The sequence below is a fragment of the Gekko japonicus genome, unplaced genomic scaffold, assembly GCF_001447785.1.
Source record: "Gekko japonicus isolate JY-2015 unplaced genomic scaffold, Gekko_japonicus_V1.1 scaffold1830, whole genome shotgun sequence".
Classification (NCBI taxonomy): domain Eukaryota; kingdom Metazoa; phylum Chordata; class Lepidosauria; order Squamata; family Gekkonidae; genus Gekko; species Gekko japonicus.
In genome coordinates this window covers 188,459-211,893 of record NW_015165300.1, presented here as the reverse complement: position 1 = coordinate 211,893, position 23,435 = coordinate 188,459, and the positions used below count along the sequence as shown (strand labels likewise).

Sequence of the window (23,435 nt, the reverse complement as noted above, 5' to 3'; positions counted from 1 at the left end):
AGAAACCGTCATCCTCGTCAACCCAGATGAGCAGAGCGTTGTGGCCAAGGTAAAGCCCAGGGATCCCTGCAGCCGGCATGGGTTGGGTTGGCTCATCAAGGCACGTGATCCGGGGACCTTGCTAAAGCAGGTCTGCTCTGTTCAGCGCTTGCATAGAGCTCCTCCTCCGAGCTCCCCATGTGTGCAACCTTGGACTCCATGATGGGAAACAGGAAAGAACCAGAGTTGCCTCGGAGTGAACCTGGTTCAGCTCAGCAGCTGTTTGCTGCAGTCCTTTATTTAATTACAAGCAGGGTTGTTGTTGTTGTTTTCCAGGTCCCCCTCCCCTGCAAGCAAGGCTCAGGGCATCGTACAACAGAAGACATACAACAAATAGCTAACAGTTTAATAGAAATAAACAACAAAACACACTGTACATGCACCAATAACTGAGTCCGCTTCAAGATCGCCCTAGGGGGTGAGGGTTATGGAGGATGGGAGGGTGTGAGAGTGCCAGACTGCAGGCTGTGCCCTCATCACCCTAACCCCCAACCAAATGCCTGGCGGGACGCCTCTGCCTCGCCCGTGCCCTGCGGAAAGGGGACAGACGGACCCCACAGGGCACGGGTGTTCCCCCGGCAGAGCGTCCCACCCTAGGGAGGGGCCCTGGCCCTGGTTGAGGACAGCCGGACCCCTCCCGGCCCGGGGACCACCACCAGGAGGTTCCTGCACCCCGAGTGTGGCGCTCTTCCAGGGGCATAGCTCAGCCACAAGGCAGCTCTTCCTTCCCGAGGCACAGCCCCCTGCGCGCTTTCCCTCCCTGCTTGTGAGCAGCCCCACCGGGGCCTGCATCGGGGGCTCTCTCCGCCGTGGCCCCACACGGGAGACTGGGGAGGGCTGGGGTATTGTGGACTCAAAGCAGGGCAGCTGGTTTTCTCTCCGCTGTGAGTTCCTCATGCAGGCGAGGAACTCCCAGACCAAAAAGCGCTGAAATGTTTGTCTCATGCAAACAGGTGCGCTCCTTGGTATGTGATGTACAAGCTACCCACAAGCTGCTGATCCTGTGTGGACAGAGCTCAGAGCAGGGAGGAGACTTGATTCTGCAGACTGGCGCCTTCACGGACCAGAGGTTTGCTGAAATAGTGGCGGATCCTGAGGTAAGCTTGTGGACAACCTGGAACTGAACCTCCGTGCATCACCCACGAGAGCCATGCTAACAGGGCTCTGGGAAATGGCAGTAAGGCCCTTGCCACTTAGGCAGCCTAGGCTTGTGCTTGGGGGACTCCTGGTCGAAGCATTATCCACCACAGAGGAAGGCATGTATTAGCAGAGCACAAGTGGAGACCCGCAAGAAACATGCGAGATGGTCATCCCCTTCCTCACACCTTTCCTTCCTCCCCTCCACCCCTGCCTCTCTCACACTCTTCCTCCCTTCTGCCCCCCCCTCTTCTTACTCTCTCTCTCCTCCGTGCATGTTACTTCCTCTCCCTTTCTGATGCATCATCATTCTGTTTGTTTTTCTGCCTTCTCTCTCTTTCTGCCCCCACCCCGCACAGCAGCAGCAGCAGTCGTGGCAGTGCTCCCGCCACCCACCTGCTTACTCTCCCCTCACAGCAGCGGTGGCAGCGCTCTGGGAATCACAACGGATCTCCCAGCTACAGAGATCAATTCACCTTATTGCTGCTAGCTCCGGGTTGGGAAATTCCTGGAGATTTGGGGTTGGACAACAGTTGTACTTCTGAGTGATCTCCAGCCCTCACCTGGAGACTGGCCATGGTGGTTCTCATGGAGGAAATGGCTGCTTTGGAGACGGGTCTGCAGTGCCTCCCCTCCTCAAACCCCACCCTCCCCAGGCTCCACCCCTCAAAGGTCCAGGAATTTCCCAACTTGGAGTTGGCAACCCTATTTCCTTCCCACCCAACAGCCAACCTATCTTTTTTTGCCGTTATCTGTCTTCATCTTTCTGTCTCCACCCCCCTCCTCCAAAGCCTCTACCTAGGAAAGTTACAGTTTTTCTCCACAGTGGGGACCAAAGCAGCTTACATTATTCTCTCCTCCTTTTTATCTGCAGAACAACCCTGTGAGGTTGGTTTGGCTGAAAGTATGTGACTGGTCCAAAATTACCCAGTCAGCTTCCACCGCAAGATGGGGATCTGAACCTGGGTCTCGCAGACCCTAATCTGAAGCTCTAACTGATGCACCGCACTGGCTTTCATAGGGTGGCTGCTGATGAACAGTAGCAAGCAGCTGGGCCACAGTAGCAAGCAGTCATGCAAATCAGGTGGTGTCAAGTCACCCAGAGGGTGCTGTCTAGGGATGCCAGTCTTCAGGTGGGACCTGGGGATTCCCTGAAATTACTGCTCATCTCCAGACTACAGAGATAACTTCCCATGGAGAAAATGGATGCTTTGGAGGGTGGACTCTGTGGCGTTATACCCAGCTTGAGGCCTCTCCCTTCCCCAAACCCAGCCCTTCTGAGAGTCTACCACAAAACCTCTAGGAATTCCCCAGCCTGGCACTGGCAACTCTTGCCAGGCCTGGCCCCAAGGCTCCCTCCCTTCCTCAAAGGCTGAAAGAGGCCTGGAAAGGGCCCTTCGCCACCCTTTTACTGACAAAGCCAGTTAGAAGCCTCCCCCCCACCGTTGATGGCTGGAGTAGATCCCTGCAGAGGCCATTTCAAAAGGTTTTTGGAGGAATTCAACCTTCCCTGAGGTGGGTTTTTTTAACTTTTTGGATTTTTCTGCAAACCCAGGAAGGCACTTGAGTCTGTTGAAAGAGCTGTTGGGGGGGAGTGAGCCCTCTGTTGGTGGAAATAAGTATCCTCACAGGAAAAAAAAGGTCTGGGAATTAGATATTTAGATTATTATTTTCCCTCTAATGTATACCTCTGTTCTCACTCAGAGAGCCTTGTCCACCCAGTTACAAAGCAGCTTGACTGGTGTGACTCTCCTTCTAGACAAGACATGAATTCGTATAGGTGTGACTGTAAAGAGGCTTTGGATTTTGCCCAGAACATCTCTGAGTGTTCCTGTAACCTGCCCTTGACTCTTACAGGTGGCCCAGCTCCTTAGCAACACTGACCCAGCATCCCGGGCCTCTTTCACAGTGTCGTATTTGGGAGAGGGAGACTGGCGCAGCCTGGGGCACCCCCAATTCCAGGACCTTCTCAACCTGAGACTGAACCCTGACCCAGTCGTGCCAGAGATGGACGGGGTCTCTGAATTTGCGGAATATGTCTCCGAGACAGTGGACGTCCCGTCGCCATTTGATCTCCTGGAGCCCCCGACCTCAGGGGGCTTCCTCAAGCTTTCCAAGCCCTGCTGCTACATCTTCCCAGGAGGGAGGGGAGATTCAGCCCTTTTTGCCGTCAACGGATTCAACATCCTGGTGGACGGCGGCTCAGAGAGGAAGTCATGCTTCTGGAAGCTGGTCCGGCACCTGGACAGGATTGACTCAGTGCTCCTGACCCACATCGGGGCTGACAACCTCCCCGGCATCAACGGGCTCCTGCAGAGGAAGATTGCAGAGCAGGATGAGGAGCAGTCACAAGGCTCCACCAACTACAGTGACTGGATGAAGAATCTCATCTCCCCGGAGCTGGGGGTCATTTTCTTCAACGTTCCTGAGAAGCTCAAGATGCCGGAGTCCTCCATGAAGGTCAAAAGGAGCATTGAAGAGGCCAGCCTGACTCTGCAGTACCTGAACAGGCTGGGCATGAAGCCAGAGCCCCTCCACAGAGTGGTCAGCAACACCATTGAGCCCATCACACTCTTCCACAAAATGGGGGTTGGAAAGCTGGACATGTACATCTTGAACCCCGTCAAGGAGAGCAAAGAGATGCAGTTCCTCATGCAGAAGTGGGCTGGAAACAGCAAAGCCAAGACAGGTATCGTTCTCGCTAGTGGGAAGGAAGGGGAGATCTCTGTCCCCTACCTGACGTCCGTCACAGCCTTGGTGGTTTGGCTCCCAGCAAGTCCGTCTGAGAAAATAGTTCGGGTTCTGTTTCCTGGAAACGCCCCACAGAACAAGATCCTGGAAGGCCTTGAGAAGCTCAGGCACCTGGACTGTCTCAAGCATCCAATAGCGACACAGAAGGACGTGGCTCCTGGAGTGCCATCACCTGCCCTGAAACAGACCAAGGTGAGGCAGAGGACAGACAGCCGAGAGAGCCTGAAACCCTCTGCAAAGGGAGCAGCTGAGGAGGGGGCAAAGGAGGTCAAGGCCGAGGCAGTGAAAGAGACCAAAATGGAGAGAAAGGCCAAAGAACTCTCTGAAAGAAACCCAGAGAAGCCCGTTAAGCCTGAAAAGATAAAAACAGACACAAGCGATGCCCTTAAAGCTGAGAAAAGAAAACTAGCCAAAGACAAAGTTGGTAAGAAACATCTGAAGGAAAAAGCTTCTAAACTGGAGGAGAAAAGGGACAAAGAAAAGAAGGAGATTAAGAGAGAGAGGAAGGAGCTGAAGAGGGAAGACGGAAGGAAAGAGGAAAGGAAAGAGTCGAAGAAGGAAGAAAGAAAGAAGGAAGCCAAGCCTGAACCGAAAAAAATCCCTAAGCCTGACTTAAAGCCCTTCACCCCTGAAGTCAGGAAGACCTTATACAAGGCAAAGGCCCCAAACAGGATAAAGCCAGACAAAGTCCGCAGCAAAGCTGAGAAGGAGCCTCCGGCCGACCAGAGGGCGTTCCCAGGGCTGAAGAGGCCTGGCCAGCCACAAGAGCCAGACATCGCGGAACCCAGGCCTGTTCTGTCCTCACCAGAGGATCTGACTAAGGACTTTGAGGAGCTGAAGCTCGAAGAGCAGGTGAGGCCTCCGGCAGGGCTTACTTCCGCAAAGGCAGGAGAGCTCTTCAAGCAGGACGAAGCACCCAGGCCTCCTTGGGCCACGGGCGTTCAGGAAGATGGCTTGACAGCGGAGCCCAGTCCTCCAACGTCCATCTCCCCAGCTGTGCCAGAGGAGGAAATAACTTCTCCCAAAGTTTCAGGGGAGCTGCCATCCCATCAGCTGGAGAAAAGAGGGAAAACAGCTGAAAGTTCTGACAGTGAGGAAGCAGCCTTGGTGGAACCTTTCAGGAAAGGAGAACTTGAAGAGAAGGTTGGGAGGGCAGCGCCAGAGTTTGCTGGAGAAAAAACAGGAGAGGAGAGGGATCGGGCATCAGCCCCCTGGGACTCCCTGCGCACAGGGCACCCAGATGAGAAACAGGATCCTGCCTCAGAAGGGAAGTGGGCGGGCACAAGCGAAGACAGCCAGCCAGAGCAGAGAGAAGACATCGTTGAAAAGGCAGAGCAGGAAGAGATGGAAGAACAGGACGCAAAGGCAGAGGGTGACGAGGCCAAGGGGAGCCCCGTCTCTCTCTTCCACCAGCCAGCGGATGCAACTTGGCCCTGTGGAGAAATGGGGAAAGAGCTCAAGGACGAAAAGGTGAACAGAATCAGACATGGAAAGTTAGCAGGGAAGGAGGAGTCCTCATTCGCTCCAGTCCCATCTGGAGAACACGTCTCGTACATCCAGGATGAAACCATCCCTGGCTACTCAGAAACGGAACAGACCATTTCTGACGAGGAGATCCACGATGAACAGGAAGAAAGGATTCCACACCTCCGACCAGACGTCGGCTCCTACACCATCTCCGTGCCAGGCCAGCCAAACTTGTTTGAAGCCATCCACGGGATCCCGGCCATGCCAGCGGCTGAGGGGGCCAAAGGGTATGCTGGTCAGGAGCCGGAAATCCTCAGCTACCCCACAAACATTGTGGCAGCCCCCTTGGCAGAGGAGGAGCACGTATCCTCAGCGACTTCCATCACAGAGTGTGACAAGCTGTCTTCTTTCGCCACCTCGGTGGCAGAAGACCAGTCTGTTGCATCGATAACAGCTCCACAGACAGAAGAGACTGGCAAAAGCTCCTTACTGGTGGACACCGTCAACAGCATCCCTTCCTCTCGGACAGAGGCCACTCAGGGCCTGGACTACGTACCCTCCGCTGGCACAATCTCTCCCACATCCTCCCTAGAGGAGGACAAAGGTTTCAAGTCTCCCCCTCCAGAAGACTTCCATGCATTAACCGAAGGTGAGAGGAAATTTGAGGCCTGCAAAAAGGGCTTGCGGGAGGAGGAGGAGGAGGAGGATGAAACTCCAAATGCTGAGCGGCCTAAGAGAGCCCAGGGACATTATGATGCTCCCGCATTTCCTCACCAAGGGGTCCTCGGAGAGGGTTTAGCCGAGGAGCCCACAAAAGCAACACAAGCAGCCATACTGCTGCTGATGGAAGGGGGATCCCAGTTCCTTCCCGCTGACTCTTCTGAAGACAGCACAGTCAAGATGGCTTCCCCCACCCAGTCGGGCCCAACCAGTGCTGGGCACACACCTTTCCACCAATCCCCCGTAGAGGAAAAGTCCGACACTGTGGAGGCAGAGCTGTTCGACAAGGGTCCTGTCCGGTGGGATGGCGGAGGGAGCCCCAGCACAGCCAGGGAGTCCAAAGGCGAGAGAACAGAGGTGGGTTGTGGGAAAGAAGCTGCTTCCGGCCTCCTTCGGGACAAGCCTGGCCCAGAGGGCACCCGCCGTGTGCAGGCAGAACCGGCGTCTTCCCAGAGCGAAAGCCAGAGTCTGCCCTGGGAAAGAGAGGAGCTGGCAATGCATTTCTACCACAAACAGGAAACCCTGGACATTTCTGATCTGTATCCTCCCACCCAAGAGCCCAAGGAGGAGGCCAGCCTAGAACACGGGAGGCACCCTGGGAGAAGCGAGTTCTCTGCTGCAGAAATACCTCCTCCAAAAGGGTGGGAGGAACTCGCAGGCAGACCTGAAGACGATCTGGTTGGACACACGTCTATAGAAGGTGCTTCTCCGGGTGAAGTAAAATTTCCCAAAGAAAGTTCTGGTCAGGCAAAATCTCCTGAGGTTTCCACCAAGAATATGTCTGCAGAAGACAGTAACACGGGGCATTTCATAGAGCAGAGTCCAGACCAAGAGAAACAACTGTCTGATACCATCAGATACGCTTCTCCAAGCCCCGAGAAAGAAACCCCTTCACATTTGTTCACAGAAGAGATTTCTCAAATAGATGCTAAATCTAAAGAGACCCCAGCTGGGAGGAAACCACCAGATGGGTTTAGTGAGGAATTCTCTGCTGAAACAACTAGACACCAGATTCACACTGAGAGTCCGGATAGAGGTGAAACAGTTATCAAAAAGGACTCTCTCAGTTCCCTCTCGTGCTCTGCACAGACTCAAAACGCCCACCCCCCACAAATGTTCTCCGCAGACACTGGATTAGTTTCCTCACCAGAAAAGGGCCCCCACAAAGAACCATCTCCAGTTCTTTCCCCCAAAGACACATCTTCACACTTCACAGAACCTGGCCACATTCTGGGTATGGAGTTCTTGGAAGTCTGTTCTGAAGAGGCAGAAGAGAAACAAGGCGCTGAGGAGCAGTCTCCAGAAATGGAAGACATTTATCTGAAAGATGCCCTCTATGAAAAGAAAGTGTGGTTTCCAGAGGAGGTGAAGGAAATCCCAGGCAGAAAACAACAGAAGTATGATAAGGAGAGAGGAGAGTGCAGTCTCTTAGAAGACGAAAGAGGAGAGTGCACATTCTTAGATGATGAGGTAGAAGGCTTTGTAAAGAAAACTCTGCTTTCTGTAACTGAAGAGAGAAATATCCCTGGCTCTGTGGAATCCAAAGATTACATTTCAGAGATGGCAGAGAAGGAAATTTGGGATAGAGAATATAGGGATTTCCAGGAAGAAACTGCCACTCAGAAACCTGGGACGTTTGCTCAAAATGACCTCTCACTTCAGGGTGACAAACCTGCGGACCAGCAAGTGGGAGAGAGCGTGTCTGTCCAAGCAGACACTCTGCCAAGAGTGCTGGATGCAGAGGAATTTAAAATGTCTGTCTCCATAAGCTCCCAGTCTCCCGAACGTGAGAGCAGTCCAAAATCCAGCTTGGACTGGGCAGCTTTATCTCTTCCACATGAGGCGAAAATAGGCACCGTAATAGAAGGAAAAGAAGATCCCTCATGTACACACAAGCAAGGTGGGAAGAAAATAGCCCCCGAGCTGGGTACTGATTCTGTGGGTGAGGCTATGACCATCCGTTCGCTACCTCCTGTTTCTGCAACACTGGAAGGCGCCTCTTTCTCAGAACTGGGGGAAACTTCTGTGTTTGATAAAAGTGCAGTCCAACTCCCACTGGGAGCAGAGGAAGAGGGGCCAGAGACTGATGTGCTGCTCAAAGGAATGTTGGGTCCAAAACAGGCACCGGAGGCAGAACTGGATGCCTCTCATGATCAGTCCAGTGAAGGCCAGCAGGAGGCGATGGTGAGTGCAGCACCCTGGAGCCCAGGAGGACTGGAGGATGCTGTGTTCATCGTTGGAGAGTCGCAGGAAACCAGACGTTCCCTTCCAGGGTACAATCACGGAAGAGGCAGAGACCACACTGTCCCTTGGCAGGGCACAACCTCTTTTGGCCAACTGGAGTGTCATTCGTGGCCCTACACTCTGGACTCTTCCAGCCAGTTTGAATTCTGTGAATCAAAAGATGATGCGAATGGGAAAGGGCAAAAGAAGGAAGAGCGAGAACCAACTCCTTACCCCCATGAGAAAAGTTTCCAGTATGCAGACATCTTTGATAAAGTTGCAGTGCCTGGTGCCGGAAAGGACGCCTTGTTCCAGGTAAGGAAAGCACAGCCGGGTCAGAAAGGATCTCTCTACCCCATCTCCTCCAAGGAAGAGGAATCCTGCCTCTACACCCCTACTGAGAAAGAACTGTCATCTCCCGCTTCCCCGAAGGATAAAGCAGACCCATCCTTTGAGTATGCTGAGGTTCATGAAGAGTGCTCATCTCAGACAAAGCAGCACGGCTTGGCACTTGGCTTGACAGACAAAGACACACAGCATGAAAGGCACACTTTGCCTCTCCCGCCAGAAAATCTGATGCGCCCCACGCCTGCCTCCTCTCCAGAAGACCAAGGCTCTGCCTGCGCTGCAGGGATCGTAGACAGATGCCATCAAGGAGAAATGGCTGGTTACCTCAATACTGTGCAGCCTCCAGATGCAAACATCAGGCAGGAGCAGAGATCCCTCTCCCCAGAACACCGCCAGCCCAAGGACGTCTACTATGAGAAGGCTGACGGAGGAGGAGGAGGAGGAGGAGAGAGCGTCAGTGACTCAGAACTGGAAAAAGGTGCCAAGGAGGAATCAGAGAAGGAATCCAAACTTCCCGAGCCACCTTCAGCTGTGGAGGCAGCAAGGGAGAAGGAACCATACGCAGACATCTCATGGGTGGAGAAGGTCCGTGCACCACAGCCACGGCAAGAAGCCGATCCTGTGTTGCTGGCCTGTGGTGGGCTGCTGGCAGAGGAAAACCAGGCGGAACAAACAGTCCAAGGGGCAGACGAAGCTCCCTATGACACCCTCACAAATTCAGGCAGGCAGACCGGGAGGCCAGCTTGTGCTTCAGGGGCCACAAACGTGTCCGTGGAAGCCAATACACGGTACGCCGCGGATGCAGCGTCTTCAGCAAAACACTCAAGCGATGATGAACTGTGTCTGGAGGGCCACACCAAAGGATTCTCCCTGGCCAGTTCTGCTGAGGAGGAGAAGGAATCTCCGAAGGCCACGGCCCTCCTGAACAAAGGACTGGGTGGCTCTGCCTCAGGCTTTGAGCTCTCATCCCTCGGCAAGCACGAGCTGTCCATTCTGTTCAGACACGAAGCACACTTCTCATCCCACCCAGAGGACACCTCTCAGGCTTCCGGCATGTTTGATCCTGTCTCCTCAGAAAAGGGAATGGAAGGTGAATACCTGGAGGTGTCAGAAAAGGCTGTCAGTGCAGGCCCCTCCCTCACCAGAGTCTCAGGGCATGGAGAAGAAGGGAAGCGGTCTTCGGAGGTGCCCCAGCAGTGCCCACCGGTGGACTCACCTGACCCTTCTGCGGAAGCCGCTTCCTCCTCCTCCTCAAAGGCCCCGGTGAGGCAGGCCGCGGGCGAGACCTCCTGCCCCAGTCTGTTTCCCACCAAGTCAGAGGCGGCGGCGGCGGCAGAGCCAGACCCCGGGAGCACGCGGAGCGCCTCCTCACCACCTCCAGCGGGCCCCGCAGAAGCCTATTCGTATGGAACGGGAGGGGCTGCGACTGCCAGCAGGGATGACGACTGCTCGCAGTGCCTGGCCGGACAGCAACAAAAGCCCCACTGCACTCAGCCTCTGCCGAGCCCTGGGGAACGGATGTCGGCCTCTTCCTTTCCTGATGTACTGGCAGCACCTCCCGCCTGTCAGCAGGAGGTGGTCGCCACAGCCAACGGCCCCACAGAGGTGAGCACCAGTCCGCTTGCTTCCCATGGTATGTCATATATCCCTGCTGAGAGACTGGTTGAAACAGAGGAGGAGGAGGAGGAGGAGGAGGAGGAGGGCTGCGATAGGCAGAGCCGCCCCTCTTCCCTCCTGACCCCGGAGCCACCTCTCCCGTCCTTCTTGTCAGGCGCCCAGCAAGGCAGCAAGGCAGAGGACCACGGCAATGCCTCCCATGAGCTGGAACCATGTCTCGGAGCTGCCTCAGACTATGAGCAGAAGTTCCCCAGCGAGTACAAGCCGAGGAAGGATGAACTGTCGCCATCCTTCATCAACCCCAGTCCTCATGACTCCTCGGAAGACAGCGAGCTTTCCCAGGTCGAAGGGCATCCGTCGGTGAAGGGGAGGGCACACCCCAGTCCTGGAGGACACAGGCAGGCCACTGCGATGGTGGAAGAAACTCCCCCCACCTCTGCAAGCGACTCCGGGACCTCCCAGTCTGATTCGGACGTTCCTCCAGAGACAGAGGAGTGCCCATCCATCACCGCTGATGCTGCCATGGACTCGGACGAAGATGCGGATTTCCTCCCAGTAGACAAAGCGGTGGGCAGCTCCCACCACAGCAGCACAAGGACGAGTCACGACCCTCAACCTGCTTTCTTGGTGGACCCCCATCCCCATCCGCCACACCCCGATGTTTGCATGATGGACCCAGAGGTGCTGCTGAATGAACAGAACCTGAGCAGGCCTGACAAGATCTCCAAGAAGGACATGAAGGAGAAAACCAAAGGGGTGAGGAAGCCACTGAGCAAGCCCAAGCCCTCTTCCCCCTCCAGGAAGCCAGCGCCCACAAAGTTGCCGCCTTCTGACAGGTCCTCAAAGCCAGCCCTGGCCAAGAGGGAGAAGCTGCTCAAATCCCATGTGGAGGAGAAAGAGGGCTCCCGAAGCAGCCACCCCCCCAGCCACGGCAAGAACCTCGTCAACGGTGTCAGAACAAGCCCAGGTAAAGCATCCCTTTCTTTTCAGGCAGAGCCAACGGGTGGGCTGGCAGGTGGGCAAAAGAGGAGGGCCCTGGGGGGTAGCCAGGCTGCCGGGGGGGTTCCGTTCCCCCACCCAGAGGGGGGCAGACACAGGGAAGAGGCAGGGAGAGGACAGGCATTTGGGAGGCAGCTCGCCCTTCTGGGTTCACGGCACACCCGGAGGCGAGCCCTTTCTCTGCTGGGACAGGCAGGACCACCTCCTGGCTGGAAGACCCAGCCGGGCTCTGGCCAAGGGGGAGGGGTGTCCTCTGACTCCCCAGACCGAGCCTGGCTGAGCAGGAGTGCCTGGCACAGACGCAGCACAGCCCAGACGGATGCGCTGACCGCTGGGACAGTAGAATGCGGCTGGTGCCACTGAATCAGTCAGCCAGGAAGGTCACTGTGTGGTGAAACGGACCCTGCGGGCAACTTGTTCGGTCACATGGGGTGTGGAATTTAATCAGCTGAGCCAGAACCCAAGCCACTAGACCTTAGCGAGGGGTCGTCCACCTCGCCAGCGTTACGGCACCACCGCTGTCCCATGCGTGGTCCTGTCTGACGGAGGGAGCCTTGGGGCTCTCAAAAGTCTCTACCCTGAAACTCAGGCTGGTCTCGGAGGGGCTCCTGGACTCCCAGCTGTTCAACACAAACAGGGCTCCTTTTCCTGGTCGCCACCCCCACAGTGGACTGGAGCGAGAGCAATCGCTTCGTTATCTGGAGCTAGAGATTTGCTGTGTGTGTGTGTGGGGGGGGGTTCCCCTTCCTGTTAACAGATTCTTCTGCCTAATTGAGCACCCAGGGCTCTTCCTGGCAACCAGCTTCAAATCCCCTGCGGGAAGCTCTGACAGCCTTACTTGTTAGAGTAATTCAGCTGCAGGCAGCCCTTTCCCGGCCTTCCCTTCTCTTTGGAGCTTAGCAAGAGTGGGCCGAGGTAGGGTTCTTTCTGTGATGAAGACAGAGCTTCAGAGCACCAAGCTGACAAAAGGGAAAATGTGCCTTTCCTGGTATCCACAGTCATTACTTACCAAAAGGAAGCCCATTTAGCTGGACTTTAAAAAGCTGCCTAACAGCTACTGATCAAAGGAACCCTAAAACGAGCAATGACGCAGTCCTGTATCCCTCCTCGGTCTGCAACTTGGCCCCGCTGATGGCGAATGAACTGAAAGGCAGGCAGACTCATCACTCCCAGCTCCCAGGGCTTCCGTCTCAGGCCAGGCTTGGCGCGCTCTCCTTCCCAGCCACTCTTGGCCTCCTTCGCTCAAGTCTTCCATTCCCCAGAACTTCTCTTTCCCAAAAGTCGTCTTTTCATGTTGCCCCCAAGTGCTCTTCCCTTCCCCCCCCAGAAAAGGATGAATTGCTTCCTTGGAGCCTCAGGAGACCTCGAGAGGCATCACACTAGAGGGGAGACTCCTTGCTCCTGGGAGAGAGTACCCCCCCCCCCCGGCCCCAGACCTCGAGAGGCATCACACTAGAGGGGAGACTCCTTGCTCCTGGGAGAGAGTACCCCCCCCCCCCCCCCCCGGCAGCACTGGGGTGGGCTGCAGGTGTCGCTGCCACGTGGAAGGTTCTGCTGTTTGGCCAGCTGCCTCCCACCCAGAGGGGACGTGGCATCTACAGCCACCTCCTGTAAAGGCAGTTTTTAGTTTAGCCTCTGAGCACTACCAGAGCACAGTTTAAACATTTACCGCCCAAAGCTGTAACTTTTGTAGTGAGACCTGGAGGTGAAGTGTCCTTTAAAATAAAGGACTAAGTAGCAGGTGATCTGAGAGACTTCAGGCTGAGACCCTGGACAGCTGTTGTCTGTCTCTGTAGAGAAGAGTGACCTTGGTGGATCGATGGTCTGGTTCGGTATGGGGCCTCTTTGTCATTTCAGCAGCCGCTGTCCTCTGGACACCTCTGAAAAGGGACTTGATGTTGTCAAGATTCCCCTTTCGTCTGTGGGCAACCAGAGGGCCAGCTCTCATTTTCAGGGTGCATATGCGCATCATTGCCCTCCCGCATGGGACCTTCTGCAGTGGCTTCTCCAAAGCCCTGCAGCCACCCATAAGATACCCAGGTGGGCACCCTGTAGCCTCCTCGGGGCTAGAGGGCTACTGACAGGGTTGCCTTCCATCCACACCAGACGCACACAAGCACTGTGCACTCTTATCAAGAGCTTGCCAAGTTGTTGGCCCATGTCTAGAGAACGTGGGCCAAGAGAAGAGCAGGTTTTCTCCAGTCAGCTTCTATTTGTGTTCTAAACAGCAGAAATTGAATCTTGGGCCCTAAGCCTCACCTTCACATTGCCTGACTGGCAGATAACACCTTCGGTTCTGAAACCCTGGAGTAACGGTAGGATGCACGCAGATTTTGAGGGTGTATCGTTTGATGGGAATGGTCACCAGGGATTCAAATAGGAGCCTGACCCTGGTTAGAGTCTGCTTTTCAGAACTGCTATATGGGAGAGGATTCTTCAAAACCATACCAAGAATCAAAAGGCAGGGCAGGAAACAAACTAATCCGTGAGCCCGGCAGTGGCAAGGGGCCTTCTTGCCCTCAAGCCTCAGAGTAGAGAACTGTGGCCCCTGGCAAGGATTCAGTCATCCTGCAGTTGTCTCTGGCTTGAAACGTGGCTGGTTCGAGGCCTCTGGGGAGCTCTCGCTGAGGAACCCCTTCCAGGGATCATCAGCACTCTGCCCGGGACTCCTGCTCAGTGCCAAGAAGATGGTCCTGCCGTGACAACCCCACGTGCTGCTCAGTCCTCACGTGGGGAGTGGGGGACGTGCATCTATGTGTGTGTGTGTGTGTGTGTGTGAGTAATGATGAAAGATTCACCTCAAACATCTGATGAAAAAGATCCACAAAAAAACTTATGTTTCAATAAACTCATTACTCTTTAAGGTGCCCCAAAACTCCACTTTTGCTGCATCATGCCAAGGCCTGGTTTAAAACATGGCGCTGGCCTTGTGGGACTTCGCAGTGATGCCGCACCTCCTTGAAACTACCCATGCAAAGCAGAGAGGCTCACAGCCGAAGGCTCTTGGCTGCTGCCAGGGTCAGGTTTAAATCCAGGCTGACAAGACTCACCCATCTTACTGAAGCAGCTTCTGTGAGACAGCAGCGCTGCCTTGACCAGACCAAGATCCAGTGTTCTTGGGATGCCTCTAAAAATAGTCTTCTTCGCCAATCTGACTTTCACCCTGGGCGATCAACTGCAGGAATCTCTGAAGCAGGGGAAAGGTGCTTATGAATCCCTCCGCCCATACGGCTAACAGGACGTGTGTCTCATGTGCCTCCGCATCCCTCAACTTTGTCATGGACACCACTTGAGGAGTCTCTGCATTGCCCTTAAATCTGCCATTGGCTTCCTGAACCTTCTTACAATTTGATCGAAGGTTGCTGTGTGCGGCTTCCACTCTGCCTACTGGGTCTTTAGTGAGCTAATCCAGTCCACTATCATGTTCAAGACTGCTATTTTGGGTCTGTATTCTGTAATCCTGGTTGAAAAAGTGAAGTGAGCAGTAACTCACGAAAGCTTATCTCCTGCCACGTATTTTGTTGAGTCTTTAAGGCGCTTTTGGACTCTTGCTCTTTTCTACTGTTACAGACATACTAACACGGCTACCCATCTTGATGTGTTTCCATGGAAGGCACCATATTTAGCCGTCAGAATGGAAATACATCAACCATCTGAAGAAGTGAGCAGTGACTCATGAAGCCTCATCTCCTGCCACATATTTTGTTAGTCTTTCACTTGCTACTGGACTCTTGCTCTTTTCTACGGTAATCCTGGTTGTTGCTCTGCATCAGCCAGGACAGTAGCTCTTGCTTTTTTGAGTACATCCCTCTTTGCCTGTTCAGGTAAGCCATTTACAAATAGAGTCCGTCTCTGTGTGAATAAGAATGTCTGCTTCTTAGAAAAGTTTTGAAAAGCCAGAAGTGGGTCTGAGCATGGCTGACTGATGCTCCAACCTGGCTCCCTGCGTATCTGTTCATAGCCATGAGTGCCTTGTCTGAAGACACTTGCACCGTGCAGATCCAAGACGATAATGGAAAAGCGTGACCCAAGACAACTCTCCCTCCCTAACCTTCCAGTCAGGCACCTGACACTGCCTACAGAGGACAAGACAGGAGTTTCTCTGAAGAGCCAGTCTGGAAATCTGGACAATGCCAGCACTTTGTGGCAAGGTCCCATCATGGTCGTAGCTGTGCCAGTCACCTGGTGTCTGTCTCCAAAGTGTGCCATCAGGGAGGGGCCACTGGACTTGTGTTTAATTTTAAAACATCCTGTGCTCTACCATATCCCAAATCACTCCCATGATGACAGATGCATTGCTGTGGCTGTGGAGAGTTCTTTTGTAGTTATTTCATAAGTATCTATCTTGTCCCTCAGTCCAAAGGCTACATACACATCACTTTGTGTATGCTTAACATGAAGTCGTATTTGCTGAAACACATTCCGGGGATGCAGCTGATGGCGCGCAAGTTCTCCTTCTTGTTGATTGACAGCAGTCCCAGCAGAGGAGGGACTCGGACAGGAAGTTCCTCCTGTCTTCTTTGTCCACCTCTCCCAAGCCTTTTTATCTCTCTCTTTCTGCATCGCCATTTTCAAACTTTGTTTATACTTTGAAAGTTCGTGCCGTGCCACCCAAGGATGGCTCCTTCTTGCCTGCGCCCAACTCTCTTACAAAAGGTAACTCGCTTAATCAGTTCTTCGCTTCGCCCCCTCTCTCCGCGTTTTAAAAAGTTTCTTTTCTGCAATGGGGGGGGGGGAATCCTCCCTCCTCCCTTTCGGTTTCCCGGGGGACGGAGCGCGCTCAAGCCACAGCTTTTATATTGATCTCCAACTCACAGTTAGTCGAATACGCTTTGCTTCCAGCTTTCACTTTATCGCTTCATCACTCCAATGTTCTGGCGGCTTTGCTAGTCCCCTTCACGGGGCACATCGCAGCAGGGGCCGTTTGGGGCAAAGAGAGACTTAAACGGGGAGCCTCAATTACCGGCTTTCGTGCCGGTATGAGGCTTCTCCCAGCCTCCCAGAAGCGCCCCCTGGTTCGGAACCTTTATACCTAAGGCTCCTTAGGATCTCCGCATGTGCGGGACCCATGGAGAAATTCTTTCTTGAGGCAGCAGACTATCTTCTGGGCTTCTGTGGTTGACTCCACCATGTGTGGAGGAAGTGACTTTCTAGTGCTGACGGCAGGGCAGTCAGGCTGGTGCTTGGGATAGTTCCTTCTGAAGCCCTCTCTGGCTAGAAAATTTTTTACTCTTCCAGACCTGCCTGTTGATGGCAAGCAGAGTCCTTTGGTTGGCGTGTCCCCAGTCTCTAGTGGGGCTGAGATCCAGCAGGTGGAACTGGCCTGTGAGTCAGGTGCACTCATGTCAGCAGCACACAGACCAATGCGGGAATGATTCAGAACAAAGCAGCATGGTCCCTGCACAACGAGCCAGTGAGTCAGAATCCACACTCCAACTTTTCCTTCCTGCCGCCATAAAAGAAGCCGTAACACCCATCTCAAGCTGCAGTTGTCAATGGCTGAGTTTGTAAGGACTGTGATGCCAGAAGCCTTCTTGATCCTGGTGGTCCTGGGAGTGTTGGGATCCAATGCAGCCAGATCCAAGAGTCATGGTTCTAGAAAACAGAGTTAGCCACAGACAGTTTGGAGGACTGTTTCTGACACCTCCGCGGAGTGTGATCTCCATTGGTTCACCATAGGCAACCTTCAGCACACCACTGCATTCAGCAAGCAAGACTGCTTCGGAAGCCAGTGCCACCCCTGGGATAGCCACACGTGGCTCTCTCGGGTACTCTGGTTTTCAAGGTCGGGCTTGGTTGGCCACCTTGTTTGGTGCTGTCACTCCAGCCGAGATGTCCCGTTCAGCCTGTACTGCTGTGCTTTTGGGAAAAAATCTGGGCAGGGCTCTTGAGGCCCTCCTGTGGAAATCACTCTCAGCCTTTTTGGCTAAATAAACCACACCTGCAGCCTTTCATCTGCAGATGTGCCTTCTGACATTTTAGGAAGCTCCAGGATACAAACTGCCTTGGCCAAGGAGCTCCTCCAAGGAAAACATGGGGAGAGGACGCTTGGACCTCCTCCTCCTCCTTGGCCCATTTGTGTTGCCAACTGAAAGGGGCTGCAAGTGCTGAATGGGTGGACTCCACTCTTCTTTGGTGACCATGGGGATGCGTGTTCATATGAGTCATGCGAATCTGACGTAAAACTAGCAGTGACTCTGGCTGAAGAGTTGCGGGAGGAAGGGAATGATTCTTCCCCGCTGCTTGGAGCATCCACCGAGGCAGGCCGTCCATTAGAAAGAATGCCACGCGGCAGATTCTGAGGCTTGTGGGCAGCTTGATGTGCTCCGGGGTTCGGGTGGGCAGTTCCTGGGTCTTCTGGGCTGAGCTCAGGCTGCTGAGGCTGAGCCCTCACCTCCTTGGTCACCAGAGAAGTCTGACCCACCCACAGAACTTGGGTTCGGCTTCCTAATGCGAGGAATCTGGATGAGGTGGTAGGTCCTGGGCCTCCTGTGGGTGGCTGACATCTCTTTGCTCCTCTGGGACGACACCCCCGTGCAGCAGCGTGTCTAGCCAGGATGCTCCCTAGTGACCATCAGCTTCTGGCAGGCACTGGCGGGCCTCTTTCACACCAAGAAGGGCTGGGGGGGGGGAACCCAGGGAGCGCTTAGCTGCTTTTCTTCTGGGAGGATGGGAGGATGAGTTCTGGCATAAAGCTCCTCTCTGGAGGCTGGGTGTCTTTCTCCCAGCCCTGGAGGAGCACAAGACACCGCCGCTCCCCTTTCCCCTCCTTGGAGCAAATGGGCTGCGTGTTCTACAAGGGGAACTGGAAGGGGGAAGAGAGAGGGAAGAAGAAGGCAAAAGCTAGGATGAAAAGATCGGGGAGGGGTGCTCTGGAGCCCTCCAGAGAAAGTATGCTACCAGACCGGTCTCTGAAGGCCGGGAAGAAAGGCTCCTCTCCTCAGCAGAGAAAGCGGAGATGCTGCAAAGGCCACAGGCTGCCCTTGGTCCACTGGCAGCCATCAAAGAAGGGGAGGGTAGTGGGGGCTATGGAGGAAGAACGTCCAAATATTCCATACTCCAGTGGAAGCTTGGCTTTCCCAGTCAACGTTCACTTGCTGACTCTCTCAAACTGCAGACTGGTTAGCTCCCATACCCTTTAATTTCTCTGGCCCAGACAGAGTAGTTGAACCAGAGGGAGCTGGAAAGGCTCAGAGGTGTAAGAAACAACCCCGGGGAGATTTGCGCCAGAAGACGACTGAGTCCCTTTCAGCTGGCAGCAGCCCCAGTGTGCTTCTGCCACTGGCTGGCAGGCCAGAGGGAGTCCTGGTGTGTCGTTCAGTGAGTCAGCATCAACCCACAACGTCCCATGTTCTCTCTCTCCCCAAGTTTCCAGCAACCCTAAAAGCAGCTCATCTGTGCCCTCCGGACCACCTGTCTACGTGGACTTGGCTTACATCCCCAACCACTGTAATGCAAAGAACACAGACCACGAGTTCTTCAAGAAAGTTAGAGCCTCTTACTACGTTGTGAGCGGGAACGACCCCAGCAATGGGGAGCCGAGCCGAGCTGTGCTGGATGCGCTGCTGGAGGGAAAGTCCCAGTGGGGGGAGAACTTGCAGGTAAGTCCCTGGGGGGGGGAACCTTTCACTGCTGGAGGGGGAGGTGTGAGAAGCGTCACAGCGTTTCAGAGAAACAGTCTGCCTCTGCTTTCAGGAGAGACAGATTTCTCTCCGTGCTGGACATGAGCAGAGCCATGGAGTGGCTCCTCCGCTCTGCAAACCTTTGGGACGTGGGGGTGCTGTGGCCGAGGGCAACATGGGAAGCCCCTGGGGCCCCTGGGATGGGAAGGATGCCCTCGTCCTGTGCCCACGGCCAGGACTACAAGAGCCTCACGACAAGAGGGATGCCGGGACCCACCCCGTTGCTGCATGGGCCTCTACCAGACCATGGGTAAATTCAACCCCACCGCGTCTCTCCCCAAGGGTCATTTTGCACCCACTCAGAAGGCCAGGGGCCCACTAAGGAATCCCCTCGTGCTCCCTCCCCCCCCCCTCGAGGGGAAGATGCAGCCCCACCCAACAGTGGCAGGATTGCCAGGGTGCCCCGGGAATGAGGTTCCCACTCTGGTTGCTCCAACCTGCTTCCAGACTCCCCTTGGGGCACACGCGAGCCTCTGAGCCCAGCCGGTCCTGTCCTGCCCCTGTCCCCGCCTAGGTCTCGGTCTCAGAGGCTCCAGCAGTTAGTGCAGAGAGAGTCTTGGGCCTGGCCTTCCCTCCCCGTGAGCTGAGCATGCCAGAGCAAAAGTCCAACTTCCTAGAAAGCCAACCCCCCCCCCCCCCCCCAACGGGACATCTGTCACATTTCCCCAGGTGACCCTCATCCCAACGCACGACACAGCAGTGACCCGCGAGTGGTACCAGCAGACCCACGAGAAGCAACAGGAACTGAGCATCATGGTCTTGGCCAGCAGCAGCACAGTGGTGATGCAGGATGAGTCCTTCCCTGCCTGCAAGATCGAGTTCTAAGCTCTGAGCCACACTGAGCGCGCTCTCGCCCGTCGGTCTTCTCCACTCACCCTCTGCAACGCGCGCGGGAGTTCCACCCAGTGGCAGCTCCGTGGTCTCTCTCCTCAGCGTGGCCTCTGAGCACCCAGGCCGGTTTGTGTCTGTCTGTGGTTCTTGTTTGCCAGGAGGCCCAGGGTTTGTCCAGCATGCCTGGAGGCATGCAGAGTAGAGGGGCCCTCTGGGGGCCATTGCACTGTCTAGAGTTTATTTTGCTTCATCATTCTATAGAATAACTCAGCTGCCTTGATTCCGCTCATGCGCTCTGTCTTCCCTGCACTCCCCTGGCTGCTTCCTCCTGGGCTGGCTGCTCTGGTTGTTCAGGGTCAGCTCTGCGGCACTGCCCATGTGACTTGGCCTGGGGGGACGGCTGGAAGCAAAGACGGAAAGAATTAAAAGCAGGAAGAAAGGGCGGCCAGGGAAAACCAGTCCTCACGCTCTCCCTGTGAGGAGCAAGAGGGGAGAGCAGGGGACTCTGGGTGTCCGGAGGAATGGCCTTCTTCCGAAGCTGTGTGGATGGGGACCTTTGCCGGGGGTCTTGGGCAAGAAAGAGGACTTTACGCCCCTTCCGCTTCCCTGAGCTTTGAAGCTGTGGGATGGCACTGGCAGCCAAGGACAAGTGTGGGGGGGGCTCTGGGTGTGGGGGGCAGACACACCACGCTCAGGGCCCCACGTCTGCTGAAAAGGCCAAGAGGCGAACCGATCCATATGGGGATGGCAGTCACGTGGGGCCCGTGGTAGAGGAGCCAGGCAAGGTGGGGGGGGGGGAGAAGACCACATGTGACATGCTGAGCTCCTTAGACGAAGGGGGGGGGATAAAAAATGTGGCAACTCACTCATCCCTTTGGGCTTCCTGTCTCTCCACAACGCTTGCGGTAGAGAGGATCGCTGCCACAAAGCGCACCTCTCCCCTCCCCCCCCCCACAAACACACACACCCTGACGGTGCCAGCGACACCAGAGGCCCCGTCGTCATCTGTGCTCTTCCGCCCTGGAGACGGATGGGAGGGGTGTCCCGGCACCAGGGCAGGTGGTTGGGGGGCAGGCTCTCCAAAAGACTCCACCCACATTGCATTGGCAGCCAGCAGCTCCCTGCCACCAGCCTCCTCAGATCCGGACTGAGTGGCAGGGAGAGGGAGGCGATGGGGATTACTTTTGCCGTTGTCTCATTTATGTATTTATTTTTGCTTCTCAGTGGGAGCCGCTTTTTGTGGTTCTGTTTTACTGATCTCATGGCCGCGATGGCCCTGCAGGCTCCTGGCCCTCCGGTCACGGGGCCCACCAGTTTCTCAAGGCTGCCGTTCAAGAAAGCCAAGGCGGCAGAGCCCCAAGTGCCACCGGCAAGGTGCTCGCTAGCGGGGACCAGGCGCAGCCAGCGGCTGGTGGTCCGGGACAGGTGCAAGGGAGGGGGGGACTGGGGCCCTGGGGAGACGAGCTGATGCACTAACCCACATCTGAATGTCTGTGAGAAAAACGAAGCAAGCAAAGGGGGGGGGCTTTCGGACCCCCTCCTCCATGATGTTGCCTTGACACTTTGATCCAATTCTCAGTTCTTTTCCCTGAGGTCCTTTCCCCCACCATTCTTGTCCTTTTGAAGCAGCCTTGGCCACCTTCAGCAGCCCCTCTTAAAACCAGAGAGGGGGATGTTCCCAGCCCCGCCCAAGGCCACCGTAGCCAGTGGGGATGGAGCTTGGGGCCCCCACAATCCCAGGAAACCCACAGCGGGAGAGACGTTGACATTCTGCTTTTGCTTGTTCCTGCATGTGGCCAAAAGTGTGTGTTGATTCCTGTACGGAAGGACCGGAAACTCTGAAAGCTCAGACCCACCCAACAGCCTCATCTGAACTTCCGAAACGGCACCTCCTGCTCCAGCTTCCTCCGCTGCTGAATGCTGTACAGAGAGAGAGCCCCCCCCCCCAGTTCTTCCCTGCTCCCCCCCTCCAACTGCATCATGTTATCAGTCCAGCTGACTCCCTCCCCACCCCCGTCCTGTGCACCATGCTCTGTAACTCTAATGGTTGTGAAAGGAGGGGCCTCTGCACTAACCAATAAAGCCACATCAACTGCGGTCTCCAGGGTCCTGTGCTGTGTCCACGGAAGGGTGCCCCTCGGGTGGGCGCTGCGTTGCACCTCCGGCCAAGCCGCTCGGGAGATCCTGCCGGCTGGGATGACGGAGGCAAAGCTTCCCCTCCGCTACGCGCAGAAGAGCACAGCCAGTCTCACAGGGCACTCGCCCCATTGCTGGCCCCCCAGCACCTGGCAGGAGGCAACGACGGAGGCCCACGGAAGGCCCCGCTTTGTCACCCACGACCACTTCTTCGCAGGCCCTTGCGAGCCAGAGTAGAGCCAGTGGAGCCTCCTTAGGGCCAAAGGAGACACCAAAGCTGCCACGGGTCTGACCCACGCGTGCCGACACCACCTGAGAGAAGAATCTGGCCGTGCGAAAGCGGGGCCAGGCGCCCTGACCGGGACGGCCCAGGAGGCAAGCCCGGTCGCGTGGGAGGGACCTCGCCAGCTATGCATGGCCGGCTCCAGCAAGTACCTGGATGGGAGACCGGTTTGGAATACTGGAGCCGGGCCGGGCAGGCTTTACTCAGCCCCCTCTCTGAATATCCTCCAGGCCCCAGCAATAGGGGGCAGTCACCTGAAGTCGCCATGACTTCCAGGGGCACGCACGCACGCACGCACGCACACACACGCACACACACACACATATATATATAAAATAAAAATGGGGCCAGACGACCCTGTTACCCCAGCCCCTGTGCGCTTTCCCGAGTGCCAAAGCAGCCCCGCCATGGCTGTTTCAGAACTTTTAACGGGCACGGCGGGGAGGGTGTTGCAGAGTGGAGCATCTGAGACAGAGACGTCACAGCCTGATCCTGTTCCCTGCTGGACTCGGCTCAGGCAACAGAAAGGTGCCTCCACCCCACTTTTGTGGCTGTGCCTTAGGGCATGTGTGCAAGACAGGGAGACGTTCTCACACGTCTGAACATGGCTGATGTTCAGCTATCTTGGCTTGGCGATGTCCCTTGCCAGTCTCTCTGGAAGCAGCAAAAGCAGTGCCGTGCCGTGCCACTGCAGTCGGGCTGTGTGTCCTACCTAAACTCCTGCCCTATCTAACAAACGCTTCAGGAATCAGATAGGGCTGGTGTCCACACGGAACTCTGACAAGACAAAGCAGAGAGACGGGGAAGTGGAAAGAGTGTGAACTCCAGAGCTGCAGAGGGGAGCGAGTCCTCTGCGCAGCAGCAGCAGACACAGAGACATGGTGGTGCACTCAGAGGGAGGGCCCCAGCATTTTACTACGCTTAACACATCCAGCACAAGGAGGGCTCTTTGGAAACACTTTCACAGTTCCTAAGCGAAAGAAAGAGACACAGACAAATCCAAACCACAGACAAGCCTTTCATGGAGCAAGAGAAAGGGGGGGGCACACCTGGGGCCCCAAGCCCACCCTCACAGACACCAAGAATATATTAAATATCTGCTCTCCACTGTACATTATTTGGCATTTCACCGCCGGGCTCCTCTGCATCCTCGCAGCTAGGACTGGGCCCTCTTGCCTCTCATGAGGAAGCCTCGGTTCAGC

The 23,435-nt window shown here is 55.5% G+C and overlaps 1 protein-coding gene across 1 annotated transcript; it reads left to right on the top strand.

The window, feature by feature from the left end:
- Positions 1–20,179, top strand: MAP1A (microtubule associated protein 1A). Its single transcript, XM_015410395.1, has 6 exons — positions 1–49; positions 993–1,136; positions 3,034–5,090; positions 5,214–11,269; positions 18,670–18,902; positions 19,653–20,179. Exons 3-6 carry the CDS (start codon positions 3,184–3,186, stop codon positions 19,806–19,808), a joined length of 8,352 nt encoding a protein of 2,783 aa, XP_015265881.1. The 5' UTR covers positions 1–49; positions 993–1,136; positions 3,034–3,183; the 3' UTR covers positions 19,809–20,179.
- Positions 20,180–23,435: the final 3,256 nt, after the last annotated feature.